Raw genomic sequence first — 15,264 nt, forward strand, 5'->3', positions numbered from 1 at the left:
AGGGACACTGTAAAATGTTTATGCTGAAACAGCATGCAGAAAAGAGCAACATGCGTACTGAAGAAAAGAGCTTTTCACCAAAAATAATGGTCATTTATTAATATACTAGCAAAAAAAGTTACTAGAAGAAACATTAAATGACATCTTGGTTGATTTTCTCAATCCCTCTCATTCACTGGCTTTCCTCTCATGCATTTTTTTTTTTTTGCAGGCAATTCTTATGCAAGAAGCTAAACGTAATTAAATGTGCAGGATGAAAAGATGGCACAGGCACTGCTGGTACCCCCGGGGCCTGAAAGCTTCCGCCTTTTTACTAGAGAATCTCTTGCTGCTATCGAAAAACGTGCTGCAGAAGAGAAAGCCCAAAAGCCCAAGAGAGAACAAGACAATGATGACGAGAACAAACCAAAGCCAAACAGTGACTTGGAAGCTGGAAAGAACCTTCCGTTTATTTATGGAGACATCCCTCCAGAGATGGTGTCAGAGCCTCTGGAGGACCTGGACCCGTACTATATCAGTAAGAAGGCGAGTGTTGATTTTATTGATTTTAAAGTTAAGTGATATTTCCAAAGTTAAGTCTTCAATTAAACACTTAACTTTAATATACTTTTTCCTGGCTCATACACATACTGCATCAGAAGTTTTCTACCTTTAGAGATTTTATACTTTTTATTTCCACTTACTTTTAGGCAACGTATAAGCAGAAATATTTACAAGAAATGAAGTCAAGATTTGGCTACAGTGAAGAGATATGAGAGGCGAACGATTTCTACAATTTCACAGTAACTGAGATAGTCAGAATTAAAACTGACGCCAACAAAGCAAAATATCTGTTATTACTGACATACTTAAGCACATGGTAGAGAACAGAAGAACAGCCATGCCAAAGAAGAGTTGTGGGCATACGTACTTCTTATTTTTTAGTTTTTAATTAGCTTGAGGTTTCCTCACAATAGATTTGTACTCTAGAGGGTATTTTTAAAAATTTTTTTACAGTTATTTATTTTTGAGTGACAGAGAGAGACAGAGCACATGTGGGGGGTGGGGGCAGAGAGAGAATGAGGCACAGAATCTGAAGCAGGCTCCAGGCTCTGAGCTGTCAGAGCAGAGCCCGATGCGGGGCTTGAACTCACAAATGGTGAGACCATGACCTGAGCTGAAGCTGGACGCTTAACCGACTGAGCCACACAAGCACCCCCAGAGGGTAATATTTTTATTTAGCATCCTCCTATAGGAAGAGAATACATTGACAAGCACAGTCATAATTACTTATTGTTAAAACATCAGTCCATGAAAAAAATGTCAAAAACAGAAGACAAAAACAAAATACTCAAGTTTTCTCTATCTACATATGATTTAAATCAAGTTATGACTATGCCTTCCTAAAGCTATAATAACCACAAAATTCTGTCAGAATTAACTAGTTTTTGAAGATAACCAGCTTTGCAGAGTTTATAGTAAATATTTTTAAATAGATTATAGATTCTGCATGATGTAATTGGGTATTTTGGCATTTTATAACCACAATTTATATTTCACATTCATAAGAATAAAAACAGGTATGTGTAGAAAATAAAGATAAATAGGTATCACCATGAATTGATGGTTTGTGGATTAAAAAAGGTTTTAAACACCTTTATTAATTAGAGCCAGTCCTTTTAAAAGGAATGGCTAAGGAAATTGCATTCTCTAAGCAGTACACAATTTAAACAGAGAAGATCAGTGATGTTAAAGAGCCTGGCAGTTAACCATCCAATCATGGAGCTAGCCCTATTGCTCTAAAGAAGGGTTTCTCAAACTTGCATGTTTATACACATTATCTGAGGATCCTGTTAAGATATAGATTCTGACTCCACAGGTCTGAGAGGAGGCTAGAGATCTACATCTCTAATAAGTCCTCGAGTGAGATTCTTGCTGCTAATGCATAGGCCACACTTTGAGTAGCAAGTTTTAAAATGTTTTCTATAAATCATCAAACAAATTTAAATAGCTAAGCATGGCCCTTCTTTTCCCTTTGAAATTAGTCTCATGAAAGGTGGCATTCAATATAGATTCATATGTTTTTAAAAGTAATTTATTCCAGAACTTTACTGCAGAAGCACTAAAGAAAAATTTGAAATTTAGTTACTGTATTATTATACACAATGATAAGTGAGGCATCCCCCAAGAAACTATAATAAAATTATCCTTAAAATTACTGATTCAAAGTATATATTTGAAAAGATATCTTCAAGAGACGGGGGAATGCTTACTCTGACATGGTTAAAAGTATTTGCTACTTAAAGAAAGGAAGTGTTCTTAAGGAAGGAAATTGGTAAGATTAAAGGATGGGGAAAATAACAGAGACAAACACTGGCATTTTTCAAGGGAGACAGATCTGAAAGCATTTTCCTCCTGAAATCAAGTCCATTTCATTGCAGAGGGGCTACACTGGGCTACTGAACAGAGGAGGCATTAAGCATTCTGCATTTGATTAAGTTGACTTAAGTTGACTCAGCAAAGAACCTTCTTACTAGAATTTGTCTTCCCATAGATCTGCTTGAAAGGAAAGAGTATGCTGGTTATGCCATTACAATTATTTCAGGCCACGTGACAGAAATAAATCTTGTTGTAAATAAATAGATTTGCATTCTGATTTTGTATGTCATGCTCTTAAGCTTGGTTAATGTGAGTCTGCTGCCAAGAAACAGAATTGTTCTCTGTGTGCTAACAAAGTCAGTTCTTACTGCCTCCCTATCTGAGAACCAGATTTGGACATTGATTTATTCATGGTGGCCATGACCCATCTCAGGAGACATCTATTTACTCTTTACTGTGGGTGCACTGCTTTTCTTTATGAAGTATCTAGAAAAATGAAGACTTAGGTGATGCTATTGAAAAAGATGATAGTTTGTGATTGTTAGGATTAAAGAAGCTAATGTTAAAAGCTAATGGAGAAGTTCTGGAATTTAAGAATATGGTATGAAGTTTATGTTAATTATATGAATAATGCAGGTGAAAGACATTTTAAAATCGTAAAGCATTATGTAACAGTCTGTTGCCATTAATTAATGATATATTTTGCATGCCTAATTTAATCAGATAATCAGATGAGCCACATCACAATGCATTTTAATGGTATTTAAGTTGGCCAGGTAATAACTTAAGAATAGTGACAGTGATAATAATGATAGCTAATAATGTGCTCAGACAAAATAGGTGTGGATTTCAGGCACTGTTTGGGTGTTTAGGTGGCAGAATTCATTTATTATTCAAGAACCAACAAGGCAGGTACCATTGGCCTCATTTTACACATGGGTTAAGTGTTAGTGTTAAGTGTTACACATGGGTTAACCCCAGAGAGGTTACGTAACTTTGCCCAAGTTATACTCCATAAGAGGTCGATTCTGGGATTGAACCCAGCAGTCAGAGCTCTTAAGTACTAAGCAAAGCTATATATGGCATTTATTGATAAAATGAAAGATAATGTTAAAAACTGCTCGTATAACTTTTTGAATTCTCTGACTGAAGTGGTCCTACTAAGAGATGGAAAGCTTCCTCTTGCCTCAAGCAGTAAAAATTTTAGTGAACCTATATGATGCGTATTTATCTCTGAAAAAGCAAGTAGCATTCCAGAGTGAACAATAACCGGTTTGACGCGCTTTCAGCTATTACCTTCATCATCTTAGTGGCAATATGCAGTAATTGTTTTTTAGCCACATCATTATTTATCATGACTTGGAGACCAGATTCTGGAGTTGACACTATTTACTCCTCTTCCAATTATCTGTCACTCAAATAATTTTCAGTTTAGCTACATCTCTCAATAACATCAGAGCCCCAAATTTCAAACATCTTCCTTGTAATTATTTCACTATATAGGATAGTAGTATTTTATTCTTCATTTCTCAGAACTCAGGTTTTATACCAGGTGTTGTTCCCCCAGAAATAAACTGAAATTGTGTCCTAAAGGCCTGCTGTGTTCCAGAACGTGTAAATTCACTGAAGATGCCCTTGGCATGTCATTTTTAATCCCGTTAGTACCACAGAGGCTAATCTTTCAGGGGAGCAGAGGATTCCATGTTTAAAGGGCCAGTTCATTCCTCTCACTCTGTTTTTGGAGATTTTCAAAATAAATTCCCCTCCTAATGTTGCAAGTGTTAACTATTTTTTCATGGCAATTGTTTCACAAAAGCATAAGTAAATGCACTTTAAATTATGGTGAACTTTACATGTTATTGAATGTCTAAATAGATCTAGATTGTTTGAAATGTAAATAACCTAATCCTGTAAAATTAAGAAAATCCTTTAATGCATTTGTGCTTGAAGGGCAGTTTTCTCAATGTCCACTGTCCTGTGTGGATGATCTCAATGCTAGAAAGAAGTTTCCTTGTCCTTCTTATACAATTGTTCAAATTTATAGATTGCAGTTCATGGAAAACGGTTGGTTAGGTAATGCTTGACTCCATGGTCTTGAATACAAAAGGGCAATGTACACAGAAATTGTTTTCTTTGCCTTTAATACTCACAATATAAATATTTCTCTCTACCTATTCAAACACTACCGTGTTGTCAGTGAACATGATTGTATGGGATACAGCTCTTAAAGAGTAAAAACATATTATTAAGCAAATGGATATATAGATGTCTTAAAGGTAAATGGCATCTTAAAGGTAAGCCTGCATTTAATTAAAACAAGTATTTATGTACAAACCACACTATTAAATACTGTGGAAAAAAATGGAGAAAAAGTAGATTACAGGCTTTTTATGCTCAATAGTTTATAACAACTTCTAACCTAGTCCTCAGTGGAATGAACCCTACATGTAAACTGCTACTTGACTATAATTACAAGCAACATGCCAATGTGTGCAAATAAATACACTAAGACTTACTGGTAAAGGGAAACAATTAGGGAGCGATCAGAAGGCAGTGATTTATCTGGAAAGACATGATGAAGGAGGTGACTTTGATAGCTGAGGACATTTTCTGAGGGTAGGGCTTTTCAACTCTGGCTGCATATTAGAATTGCCCGAGGAAACTTAAAAAAAATCCCATGTCTATGCCCATCCTTTAGAAATTCTGATTCATTTGGTTTTGAGTAGAACTCAAATATTGGCAATTTTAAAATCACCTACGGAGATTCTAATATGCAGACAGGACTAAGAACCTTTGAAATAATAGTGGGTGGGGCCTCACTGACAGGCTTGTTACGGACCCCAAATGGGGGGAGTTTGTATTAGATGACCTCACAGGTACCTCCTTCCTCTAGGATTTTATGACACTCATTTCCAGAATCAGAAGGAGAAGCTGACAGGCTGTGAGCAGGATTGACAAGTGGACTGATTTGGTTGGAGCAGAGATGCCTTGGTGGTAAAAAGTAAATGATCTTAGAGAGATGTGGTAGGTAATCACTGGGTAGCATAGCTTAAATGCTAAGTTGATGATTATAGGTTTCAAGTCATAGGATTTTAGCTATGGAATGCCCTTTGAAATGATGTCTTTAAGCCTAATTCTCTATGCAGCTGTCCCTTCTCAGTATTACCAGCAGATCTATAGAATCAGCAAAACCAGGTTATTCAGCCTATTTAAACATCTTAAAATAGGACAACTACCACAGGGAAAATACAAAGGCTTCATAAGCTTTAGAGTTCAAGACTTTAAATAATTAAAATAAAAGATTATTTTGGTAGCAATATGTACAGAATAATCTGAAAAGTTAACCAAAGCTGGAGACAGATGGTAAGCTTTAAATAAAGTTGGAATCTGTAAAGTTACAACTTGATAAAAAAAAAATTCTGTGTAGGATCATTAGTTTGTATCAGCAAGTTGAAACCTTAGAGACAAATTAGGTAATAGTAAATCATATGTTTACTTGTAGCTATATATTAATTTAGGGGAGAAACATCTAATGTGTTTATAGTTATGATATACCAACTTGTTTAAACAAACAGGTTTGAACAAACAAATCAGGTAAAAAGTTCTTCACGTGTGTAAACTCTCCAAATAAACCACATGTCTAATCTAGTGACTTTTTTTTTCATATTTTCTTTTTCAGACTTTTATAGTATTGAATAAAGGGAAGGCAATTTTCCGATTCAGTGCCACCTCTGCCTTGTATATTTTAACTCCGCTAAACCCTGTTAGGAAAATTGCTATTAAGATTTTGGTACATTCATATCCTTTTCATGTGACTGAATGCCTATGGTTGATTTTAAAGAAAATGTCATTCATATGTATATGAATATATTTTATATATTTATATTTTATATATATTCCTTTATATGTTATATATATATAATTATTTTGAGATTAATGGTGACATTGTTATTTAACCTGTTCTCATTGATTTTCTGCTATTTATAAAAAGATTAGCATGGAATTACTACTATGATTCTAGAAGTAAAAAAATGAATGATGATAATAAATGTGTAAATGAAACGCACTGTGTAGAAGGAGTAACAGCAAAGCTACTTCACACTTTTATTAACCTCAGTTAGACAATACATAACCACTGCTAAAGAAACATTATCTGTATTACCAATGTTCAAACTTTTATGCCCTAATTGGTTCTATATCTTCAGCACCTGGGTCTGTCCATCCTCCTTCACTAAATATTTATTAAACTACTATGTGCCTATATATCTGATAGTATATATTTAAATATCACTGAATTTAAGACTACTTACAATGATAGTCAAAAAGTACACAAAAAAGGACAAAATAGCTGTGGAGTTCAAAAGTATTCTCAAACAGGTAATGATAAAATAGGTATTCAGAGGCTGTGTTCAAGAATGGGCATTGATTTTTATTTAAATTCCAGTTAGTTAACATACAGTGTAATTTTAGTATCAGGTGTACAATTTAGTGATTCAGTGCTTCCATACAACACCTGGTGCTCATCACAAGTGCACTCCTTAATCCCCATCACCTGTTTAACCCATTCCCCTACCCACCTCCTTTCTGGTAACCAATAGTTTTTCTCTGTAGGTTAAGAGTCTGTTTCTTGGTTTGTCTCTTTTAGCCCCATGATAGTTTGGTTTGTTTCTTAAATTCCACACATGAGTGGAATTATATGGTAGTCTTTCTCTGGCTGACTTATTTCACTTAGCATAACGTTCTCTAGTTCCATGCACATCATTGCAAATAGCAAGATTTCATTCTTTTTTATGACTGGGAAATATTCCATTATGTGTGTGTATATGTATATGTACATGTACATGTACATGTGTATGTCTATGTATATATACACACCACACTTCTATATCCATTCATCAGTTGATGAACATTTGGGCTCTTTCCACAATTTGGCCATTGTAGATAATGCTGCTATAAACATTGGGGTGTATGTATCCCTTCCCATTATATTTTTTGTGTCCTTTGGGTAAATACCTAGGAATGCAATTGCTGGATTGTAGGGTAGTTCTACTCTTACTCTAGGAGAGTTCTTTTGCAGAACCTCCATACTGTTTTCCGAGTGGCTGTACCACTTTGCATTCTTACCAACAGTGTAAGAGGGTTCCCCTTTCTCCACATCCTTGCCAACACCTGTGGTTTCTTGTATTGTTAATTTTAGCCATTCTGACGGTGTGAGGTGATATCTCATTGGGGTTTTGATTTGTATTTCCCTGATGATGAGTGATGTTGAGAGTCTTTTCAAGTGTCTGTTAGCCATCTGGATGTCTTCTTTGGAAAATATGTCTATTCTTGTCTTCTGCCCATTTTTTTAATTGGATTATTTGTTTTTTGAGTGTTGAGTTTGATAATTTCATTATAGATTTTGGATACTAACCCTTTATCCAATGTGTCATTTGCAAATATAATCTATTCCATAGGTTGCCTTTTAGTTTTGTTGATTATTTCCTTCATTATGCAGAAGTATTTCATTTTGATCAAGTACCAATAGTTTAGTTTTGCTTTTGTTTGCCTTGCCTCAGGAGGCATATCTTGCAAGACACTGCTCCAGTGGATGTCAAAGAGATTACTGCCTATGTTTTCCTTTAGGATTTTAATGGTTTCCTGTCTCACATTTAGCTCTTTAATCAAGAATGGGCATTTTATATAGACAGATTCAAAATGGCCTTCTAAAAACTAAAAGAGAGACAAAAGACTGATTAACCTAGAGACAGGACAGACAGGACTGATAATTTTTTGAGGTTCATTTGAATTATTTTCATTCTATGGATTCATAGTACTCATTCATTATGAATAAATGATGAATAAATGAATTAAGAGTACCTAATTACAGTAGAATGCTCAATCAGTGTCATTGTTGAATATACTGGGCTATACATTCCTAGGGTTTTTATATTGTACCCATTAACATTTTGTCAGTTAGTGGTGACTTTAAATTATATCTGAAGTACAATCTGAAGTACAACTTCAGATATAATCAAACTCAGACTTTTTATACTTTTATACTGTGAACTTAGTAAAGAACAGTCATTTCCCATTGCAGTTCTATTTCACATAATTGCTTGGGATGTAAAATTCCCATTGCTTCAAATACATTTCTCTATTAAATTCGGTTTTGTGAGAAAAATGAAAAGGAGTAGACTCAGGATGTATGACAGGCTTTACAATTTCTTACTTCTTATTTTATTTTAATACTTTATTACTATTATTTTTGCCATTGCTTTAAAACAAATAAGTAAGACTAATTTCACAGGTAACTTTGTTGATGATTTTTTTTTTTTTTGGTATTTGATCGTTTGTAAATGGCCGTGATAATATACTAGCATTTATTCCTTAACTATAATCTACTTTATTCAGCATGCTTATCATGTGCACTATTTTGACCAACTGTGTATTTATGACCTTGAGTAACCCTCCAGACTGGACGAAGAATGTAGAGTAAGTAGGAATGACTTCTTGGAATGAGAAATGCACAATCAAATTCTCTCACAGTCTCCTTATGATTATGGTCTGACTTAAGTTTTCCACTTTTTGGAGTCAGGCTAAAAGCTTCTAAGAAAAAGTTATTTCCATAACATGAAAGAAGATAAGGGAAGTTCTTTAGGGGAGTTTTTCTTCTATAAGGTAAGTATTTTTTCCCAACAAATTCATGACGGTACCTGTTTAAGAAAGGTTATAAATAGTACACATTAGCTGTACTAAACCAATCATTTAGCTGTACAATTAGCTGTACTAAACCAGTCATTTAGCATAAAAGTATCATAGTTATGTATTTTAGATAAAAAACAATGACCATCTGAGTAATATGAATAAAATTATTGTATTCTAGTGTATTACTATTATTGCTATATTTTCATAAAACAAATTTAGGTGTTTAGCATTATATATTATATTAGGTATCATGGTTATATATCATTATATTTAGGAAAGTAGCTTAGATGTTTATTTACAGTCAGATATGTAGTTTATTTAGACACAGCATGTGTGCTAAAACACCATAGATGTGTTCCATAAAAGAAACAAAATGTCTCTACAAAATCAGAGCTCAAAAAAAAAAATAATAGGGCTTAAGGGGAAAACATGATTAAGAGCAGATCATTCAAACTTATGAGATTTTGTAATTAGAACACTAATAAAAGCAGTAACAATCCCAATAAAAAAAAAATACTGGCCTAGTTAAACGTCTATAGATGTTTGTACCAGAAGTCATAGCCAACAACTCCTTGCAGTCTCAGACCCCAGGTCTTGTCCTTTTTCTTTTAAGATGAAGACCCTGGGGACATTTCTATCATGTCTTCAAATTAAACATTTGATTCATTATTTTAATACAAAGGGAAAAGTGTAAGCACAATAGTTTTGGGGCATGTTAAACTAGCCTCTGCTTGCACTGAAGAAGGCTCTTAGGTCAATTTTCTGCATTAGTATTAATGTCTTCTTTTAATGCTAAGGATGTTCTATTTCAGTATGACGAAAAAGATGGCACTAATTGATTCAAAACATCAATATGGGGAAAATTTTGCATTAACTAACACAATTTTTGCATCATAACAACAACATTATTCCCTAAGTTATCAGTCACATATGAGATTATTCATGACAAAGCAACATATTAATTAGTGAAACAGAAGGTGTTTAGGGTATGTAGGCTATTTATGTATGGTATAATACAATGATCAGGTTTAGTGAAAAGAAGTTTTTAGTATGTTCTTTTTGTTGTCATATTTTTAAAAATAATACCCAATAGGAGATAAATTATTATGACAAACATTGCCACTTCTATTTCTGCCTCTGTAGGCTTCTTTGAGGATTTAATGCACTATTCTAAGCCATCATTTGTCAGTGATCTAACACATTAAAGACTTTTTTTCTCCTTGGTAGTAGCTTGGAAATGCTCCCTAGAAATCATTTTAGGAAAGAATCCAGTTCTTATGTTGAGCAAGCAATTTAACAGAATTTTTAGTTATTTATCATCTGTGGGTTAACAAATGGACATACCTATATAAAACTATTCTGTATGTACTTTTCCTAGCAGAAATTACCGAAGCATTTAAACCTGTGTAAATCTCATTTATCTGTAAAACATTATTAAAAGATAGGCAAAGAGGACACTTGAATATTATTACTTGACTATGCAGGTCTCTCATTTTATTTTATTTTATTTTATTTATTTAATTTTTTTAACGTTTATTTATTTTTGGGAGACTGAGAGACAGAGTGAGGGAGGGGCAGAGACAGAGAGAGACACAGCATCTGAAGCAGGCTCCTGGCTCTGAGCCGGTCAGCACAGAGCCCGACGCGAGGCTCAAACCCACGAAGTGTGGGATCATGACCTGGGCCGAAGTCAGACGCTTAACCAACTGAGCCACCCAGGTGCCCCAGGTCTCTCGTTTTAAAGTCATTTTTTAGAGATGACTATATACATTATGAAAATAGTCCTACCCCCACAAAGTTTTTGACTTCATCAGTCAGTGAGAAACTTTGCACAAGTTTCCTGATCATTTATCCCTACTCACTTGACAGTAAAGAGGCAGGAAAACAAGCAAAATCAGTGGTTACAGCCAACAAATAAAGCTAACAGAGTCCAAAGCCAAAAGAAGATAACTCAGTTCTGACATAGAAACAGGACATTGGTAGCATAAGCAGTCCCTGTACAAAGCGGTGACACACACAGAATAGGCTGAGAACCATATTGTATAGTGAGGGTCATGTTATGAAAGGGAGGCGGGTCTATAGACGTCATAATTATGGGAGAAAACCTCGGTGACATGGACAGAATCAACAGCATGGTTAGAGTCTAGTAGGGGCAGAGCCAAGAAAGATCAAGGTACCCTTGATTCTCACTTCCCTGTTCAATCTAGTTTGCTTAGAGGTACTTCTGAACACCTGTTCTGTGCAAAGCTCTATCTCAGATGTTAAGCTCTGGGACTCTCTTCCTTGAATAGCTATCAACACTCACTATATACTCCAAATGTCACAAATTTTCTTACTTTTCTAAAAAACAGGGATAGGAGTAGGGACTTTCATCTTACCCCTAGTAAATCTGCAGAAAACTTAGAATTGCCTAAGCATAGACCATAGGACATTAACCATTAATGTGATAAATAAAGCACACATTGAGCTGTCTCTGATGGCTTTTTACAAGGCAGCTATCTTTGAACAGAAATGTCATGGTGGTTATGTGTAATGTGCAAAGATCCAAACTAAAACACAAGTAAATATAAGCGTGGCGTTGTAAAGTATACCTTTTCCTAATAAGGTCAGCTACTTCATAAGTAAATATAGCAATTACACTTATTCCTCAAAAACTAAGCTGAATTATTTTAAAAGGGAGGAGGAATATTCTTAGGAAAACCTGATATGAAGATCTCTGTATACATTTTTCTCTTATTTCTTTGTTCCCTTATCTAAGAGAAATTTCTGCAGAAAACAATGCAAAAATAACTCCCCTAAATTTATTCACATATACAATACTAATAGGCAGGCAAATATAATTGTTTTTAATATAAGTAAGTTGAATCTTTGTGACTTGGGTGAATTAATCTGAAGGGTAATCGTAAATTGTACTTTTTTAAAAGAACACAATATTGAAAAACAAGTATTCTTTCTCAACTATTTTTGGAAGAAACAGAAATAACTTAATATTGTCAACACTCAAAGGAGAGAGAGCTAAAAATGCACTGTATCAAACAGTAAATGGAAAATCTTTCACCATTTTGGAGGCTGAAATTTGAATTTAAGCATATTTAAATGATTTGTCCCAATTGTATAGAAATAGTAGCTGATGCAAGGTTAGAATCAGAAATTTTGTTTATCTGTGAATTTTGGTAATTGTGTAAATGCACATACATAAGATACTAATAAATTGAAAATTTTCTTATATATATATATATATACACACACATATATATACATACATATATATGTGTATATATATATATATATATATATACACACACACATATATATACATAGAGAGAGAGACAGTTTTACAAGTCTATGCCTGACTCTTAAAAAGGGGAAGCATATTTTCTAGATTAGACATGTTATATATTCCTAAAAATAATTCTACTCATTAATAAATTTGAATGAAATATTTTATTATAAATAAACAAATCCAAGAAATTTTACCTCTAGAGCTGTATTGTCTAATGAGGGAAACACTAGCCACATGTGAAACCTGAAATTTGTCTAGTCTTAAATATTAGAATAATAGTGTTTCAGATATATTGGTTGAAATAAAATATAATATGAAAATTAAATTCACTTGTTTTTTCTCACTTTTTTATTTGGCTACTAAAAATTTCCAAACAACATATGTAGCTTGTATGATATTTTAGTCAAACAGCGTTGCTCTAGAGGGCCAAGCTGGATCGTTATGCATAAAACACATGAAACTATTATTCTAAAAATCTAAATAGTTAAACAAGATCAGATTCTTTGGGAGAAGATATTATCTCTTCAGTTTAACCCTTCACTCAGGCTTGTAAGATTAATTAAACTAGTCAAGTCTTTGTAAGTGGAAATAAGAAACAAGATTTTAGCAAATTAAAAACCACAAAAGGATAAGATTTGCCATGTTGAAAATATGTATATTTACAGCTCAAATGAAATTGTTAATTTTTGTTTGGATGCTTTTCCTAGGTACACATTCACTGGAATCTACACCTTTGAGTCGCTTATAAAAATCTTGGCAAGAGGGTTTTGCTTAGAAGATTTTACATTCCTTCGTGATCCATGGAACTGGCTGGATTTCAGTGTCATCGTGATGGCGTGAGTATCTTTGAAAAGTTGTTAAACTCGAAGGAATGAAAATAGTTGTAGCATCAACCAGATTGTTGTGACATATTTTAATTGTAGAGTGTTCTTATTAGCCAAATTAACTATATGCCTCATATGTTTTGAGAATACACATTAGAATACATATTGCAAGGTAAATATATCTGGTAAATGAGCAAATAAACAGAATTACTTTCATGTCATAGAGTCTTCCACATCATCAAAATGAAGTTATTCATTGACTCTAACACCTTCAACTGTATTTTGATTGCTTTTATAAACAAACTTGTTCATATTAGTGAAAATTACATTGAAATAAAGCAGCCTACCGCTGAGGCACTCTGAGTTCTGTAGCAATTCCATTTGTTAAAGTCAAGAGGCTCTCTATATGCCAAACCCAGCTTTCATTCTTTATTTGGAATAAACTTTGCCAAAATTATCAGTAACTCTGATTTAATTCTACAGGTATGTAACAGAATTTGTAAGCCTAGGCAATGTTTCAGCCCTTCAAACTTTCAGAGTCTTGAAAGCTCTGAAAACTATTTCTGTAATTCCAGGTAAGAAGAAACTGGTGTAAGACGATAGGCTCCTTTTACCTCCAACTTTTCTTGTGTATTATTGTGTTGTGTGTGAACTCCCTATTACAGATATGTGACAGAGTTCGTGGACCTGGGCAATGTCTCAGCACTGAGAACATTCAGAGTTCTTCGAGCCCTGAAAACAATTTCAGTCATTCCAGGTGAGAGCTAGGTTAAACACTGGGGTGGACTTTAAATACACTGTAATATTCAGGTTGAAACCACACTTATGACATTAGACTTGTTTATTATTCTTGTTTGTCAACTTCAAGAATGCCAAATGATGTTTCCATGCAGTTCAGTTCCTAAAATTTTAGAAATTACATACTTGTTTATAAAGTCAGCTGAGTTTAACGGAGAATTGCATGAGTGTCTATAAAAGTACTAGTCTGCCCTAGTACATGTGTGCACTCTCTGTCTCTTCCTTTTTGCATTTATGATGTAAAGTTTTCTCTTGTACAATCTGGAAAAAGCTTTGCTAGCATGCCTTTAGTAATTGATTTGGGTTTAACCATTCACTGCAGGTCTATTCTGAAAATAGATCTCCTTTTATAAAGGAGAAAAGATTATTATTGAACAGCATGTACCTGGCATGGGATTGTTAGTATTTTCAATTCTTTTCTCCTCTGATTATAGCTACATGGAGGCTGGTATAAAGAATGGGTTGGAGGGAGACAGCCTCATGAAACACAAAATCTGAAATGAAAAGTAACTACAAGTTCATCTTTAGGTGCTCATGGCAACATGTAAAACCACAGGCAAGAAAGCTTCCTGCCTAGGGGTGCCTGGGTGCCTCAGTCAATTAAGCATCCAACTTCGGCCCAGGACATGACCTCACGGTTTGTGGGTTTGAGCCTCACATTGGGCTCTGTGCTGACAGCTCAGAGCCTGCTTCAGATTCCGTGTGTGTTTGTCTCTCCCTCTCTGTCCCTCCCCTGCTCACACACTCTCTCTCTCAAAAATAAATGAATAAGCAAAAAAAGAAAAAAAAAAGAAAGCTTCTTGCCTAGATATTTACACTTTCATTTTAAAATCCCCAGAAAGCATACTATTCATAAATAAAACCTGCTTTTCATCCATTTCCCAAATCATCTGGCTATCCATTAAGCTCTGGTGTCTAAACAGCCAAGCAACAGTTTATGGGAAATGAGAATGTGTGTGACTAAGAAGATACACATTGTGGCTTATGAAACTATTCCTTGGATGACCTATTGTTGTCTCTCCTCAGGTTTAAAGACCATTGTGGGGGCCTTAATCCAGTCCGTGAAGAAGCTTTCTGACGTCATGATCTTGACTGTGTTCTGTCTGAGCGTGTTTGCTCTAATTGGTCTGCAGCTGTTCATGGGCAACCTGCGGAATAAATGCTTGCAATGGCCCCCAAGCGATTCTGCTTTTGAAACCAACACCACATCCTACTTTAATGGCACAATGGATTCAAATGGAATATTTGTTAATGTAACAATGAGTACATTTAACTGGAAGGATTATATTGAAGATGACAGTAAGAAATATTGCT

At 34.5% G+C, this 15,264-nt stretch overlaps 1 protein-coding gene across 9 annotated transcripts in view; it reads left to right on the forward strand.

Annotated features, from left to right (window-relative positions):
- The first annotated feature begins 261 nt into the window (after nucleotides 1-261).
- Nucleotides 262-15,264, forward strand: part of LOC124515211 (sodium channel protein type 3 subunit alpha) — an 81,837-nt gene continuing 66,834 nt past the window's right edge. For 6 of the 9 annotated variants that reach the window (XM_047083880.1, XM_047083884.1, XM_047083878.1 and 3 more), the window contains exons 1-6: nucleotides 262-525; nucleotides 6,038-6,156; nucleotides 8,743-8,832; nucleotides 13,036-13,164; nucleotides 13,818-13,909; nucleotides 14,977-15,249. In XM_047083880.1, coding sequence (XP_046939836.1) covers nucleotides 262-525; nucleotides 6,038-6,156; nucleotides 8,743-8,832; nucleotides 13,036-13,164; nucleotides 13,818-13,909; nucleotides 14,977-15,249 — 967 coding nt within the window. The remainder of the gene's footprint in view (nucleotides 526-6,037; nucleotides 6,157-8,742; nucleotides 8,833-13,035; nucleotides 13,165-13,817; nucleotides 13,910-14,976; nucleotides 15,250-15,264) is intronic. The other 3 variants (XM_047083879.1, XM_047083883.1, XM_047083882.1) reach the window with 2 other exon arrangements.

This window comes from Lynx rufus, unplaced genomic scaffold (assembly GCF_022079265.1).
Source record: "Lynx rufus isolate CCGP_SWC_20201006 ecotype Redwood Valley unplaced genomic scaffold, mLynRuf1.p SCAF_2, whole genome shotgun sequence".
NCBI classification, from domain to species: Eukaryota; Metazoa; Chordata; class Mammalia; order Carnivora; family Felidae; genus Lynx; species Lynx rufus.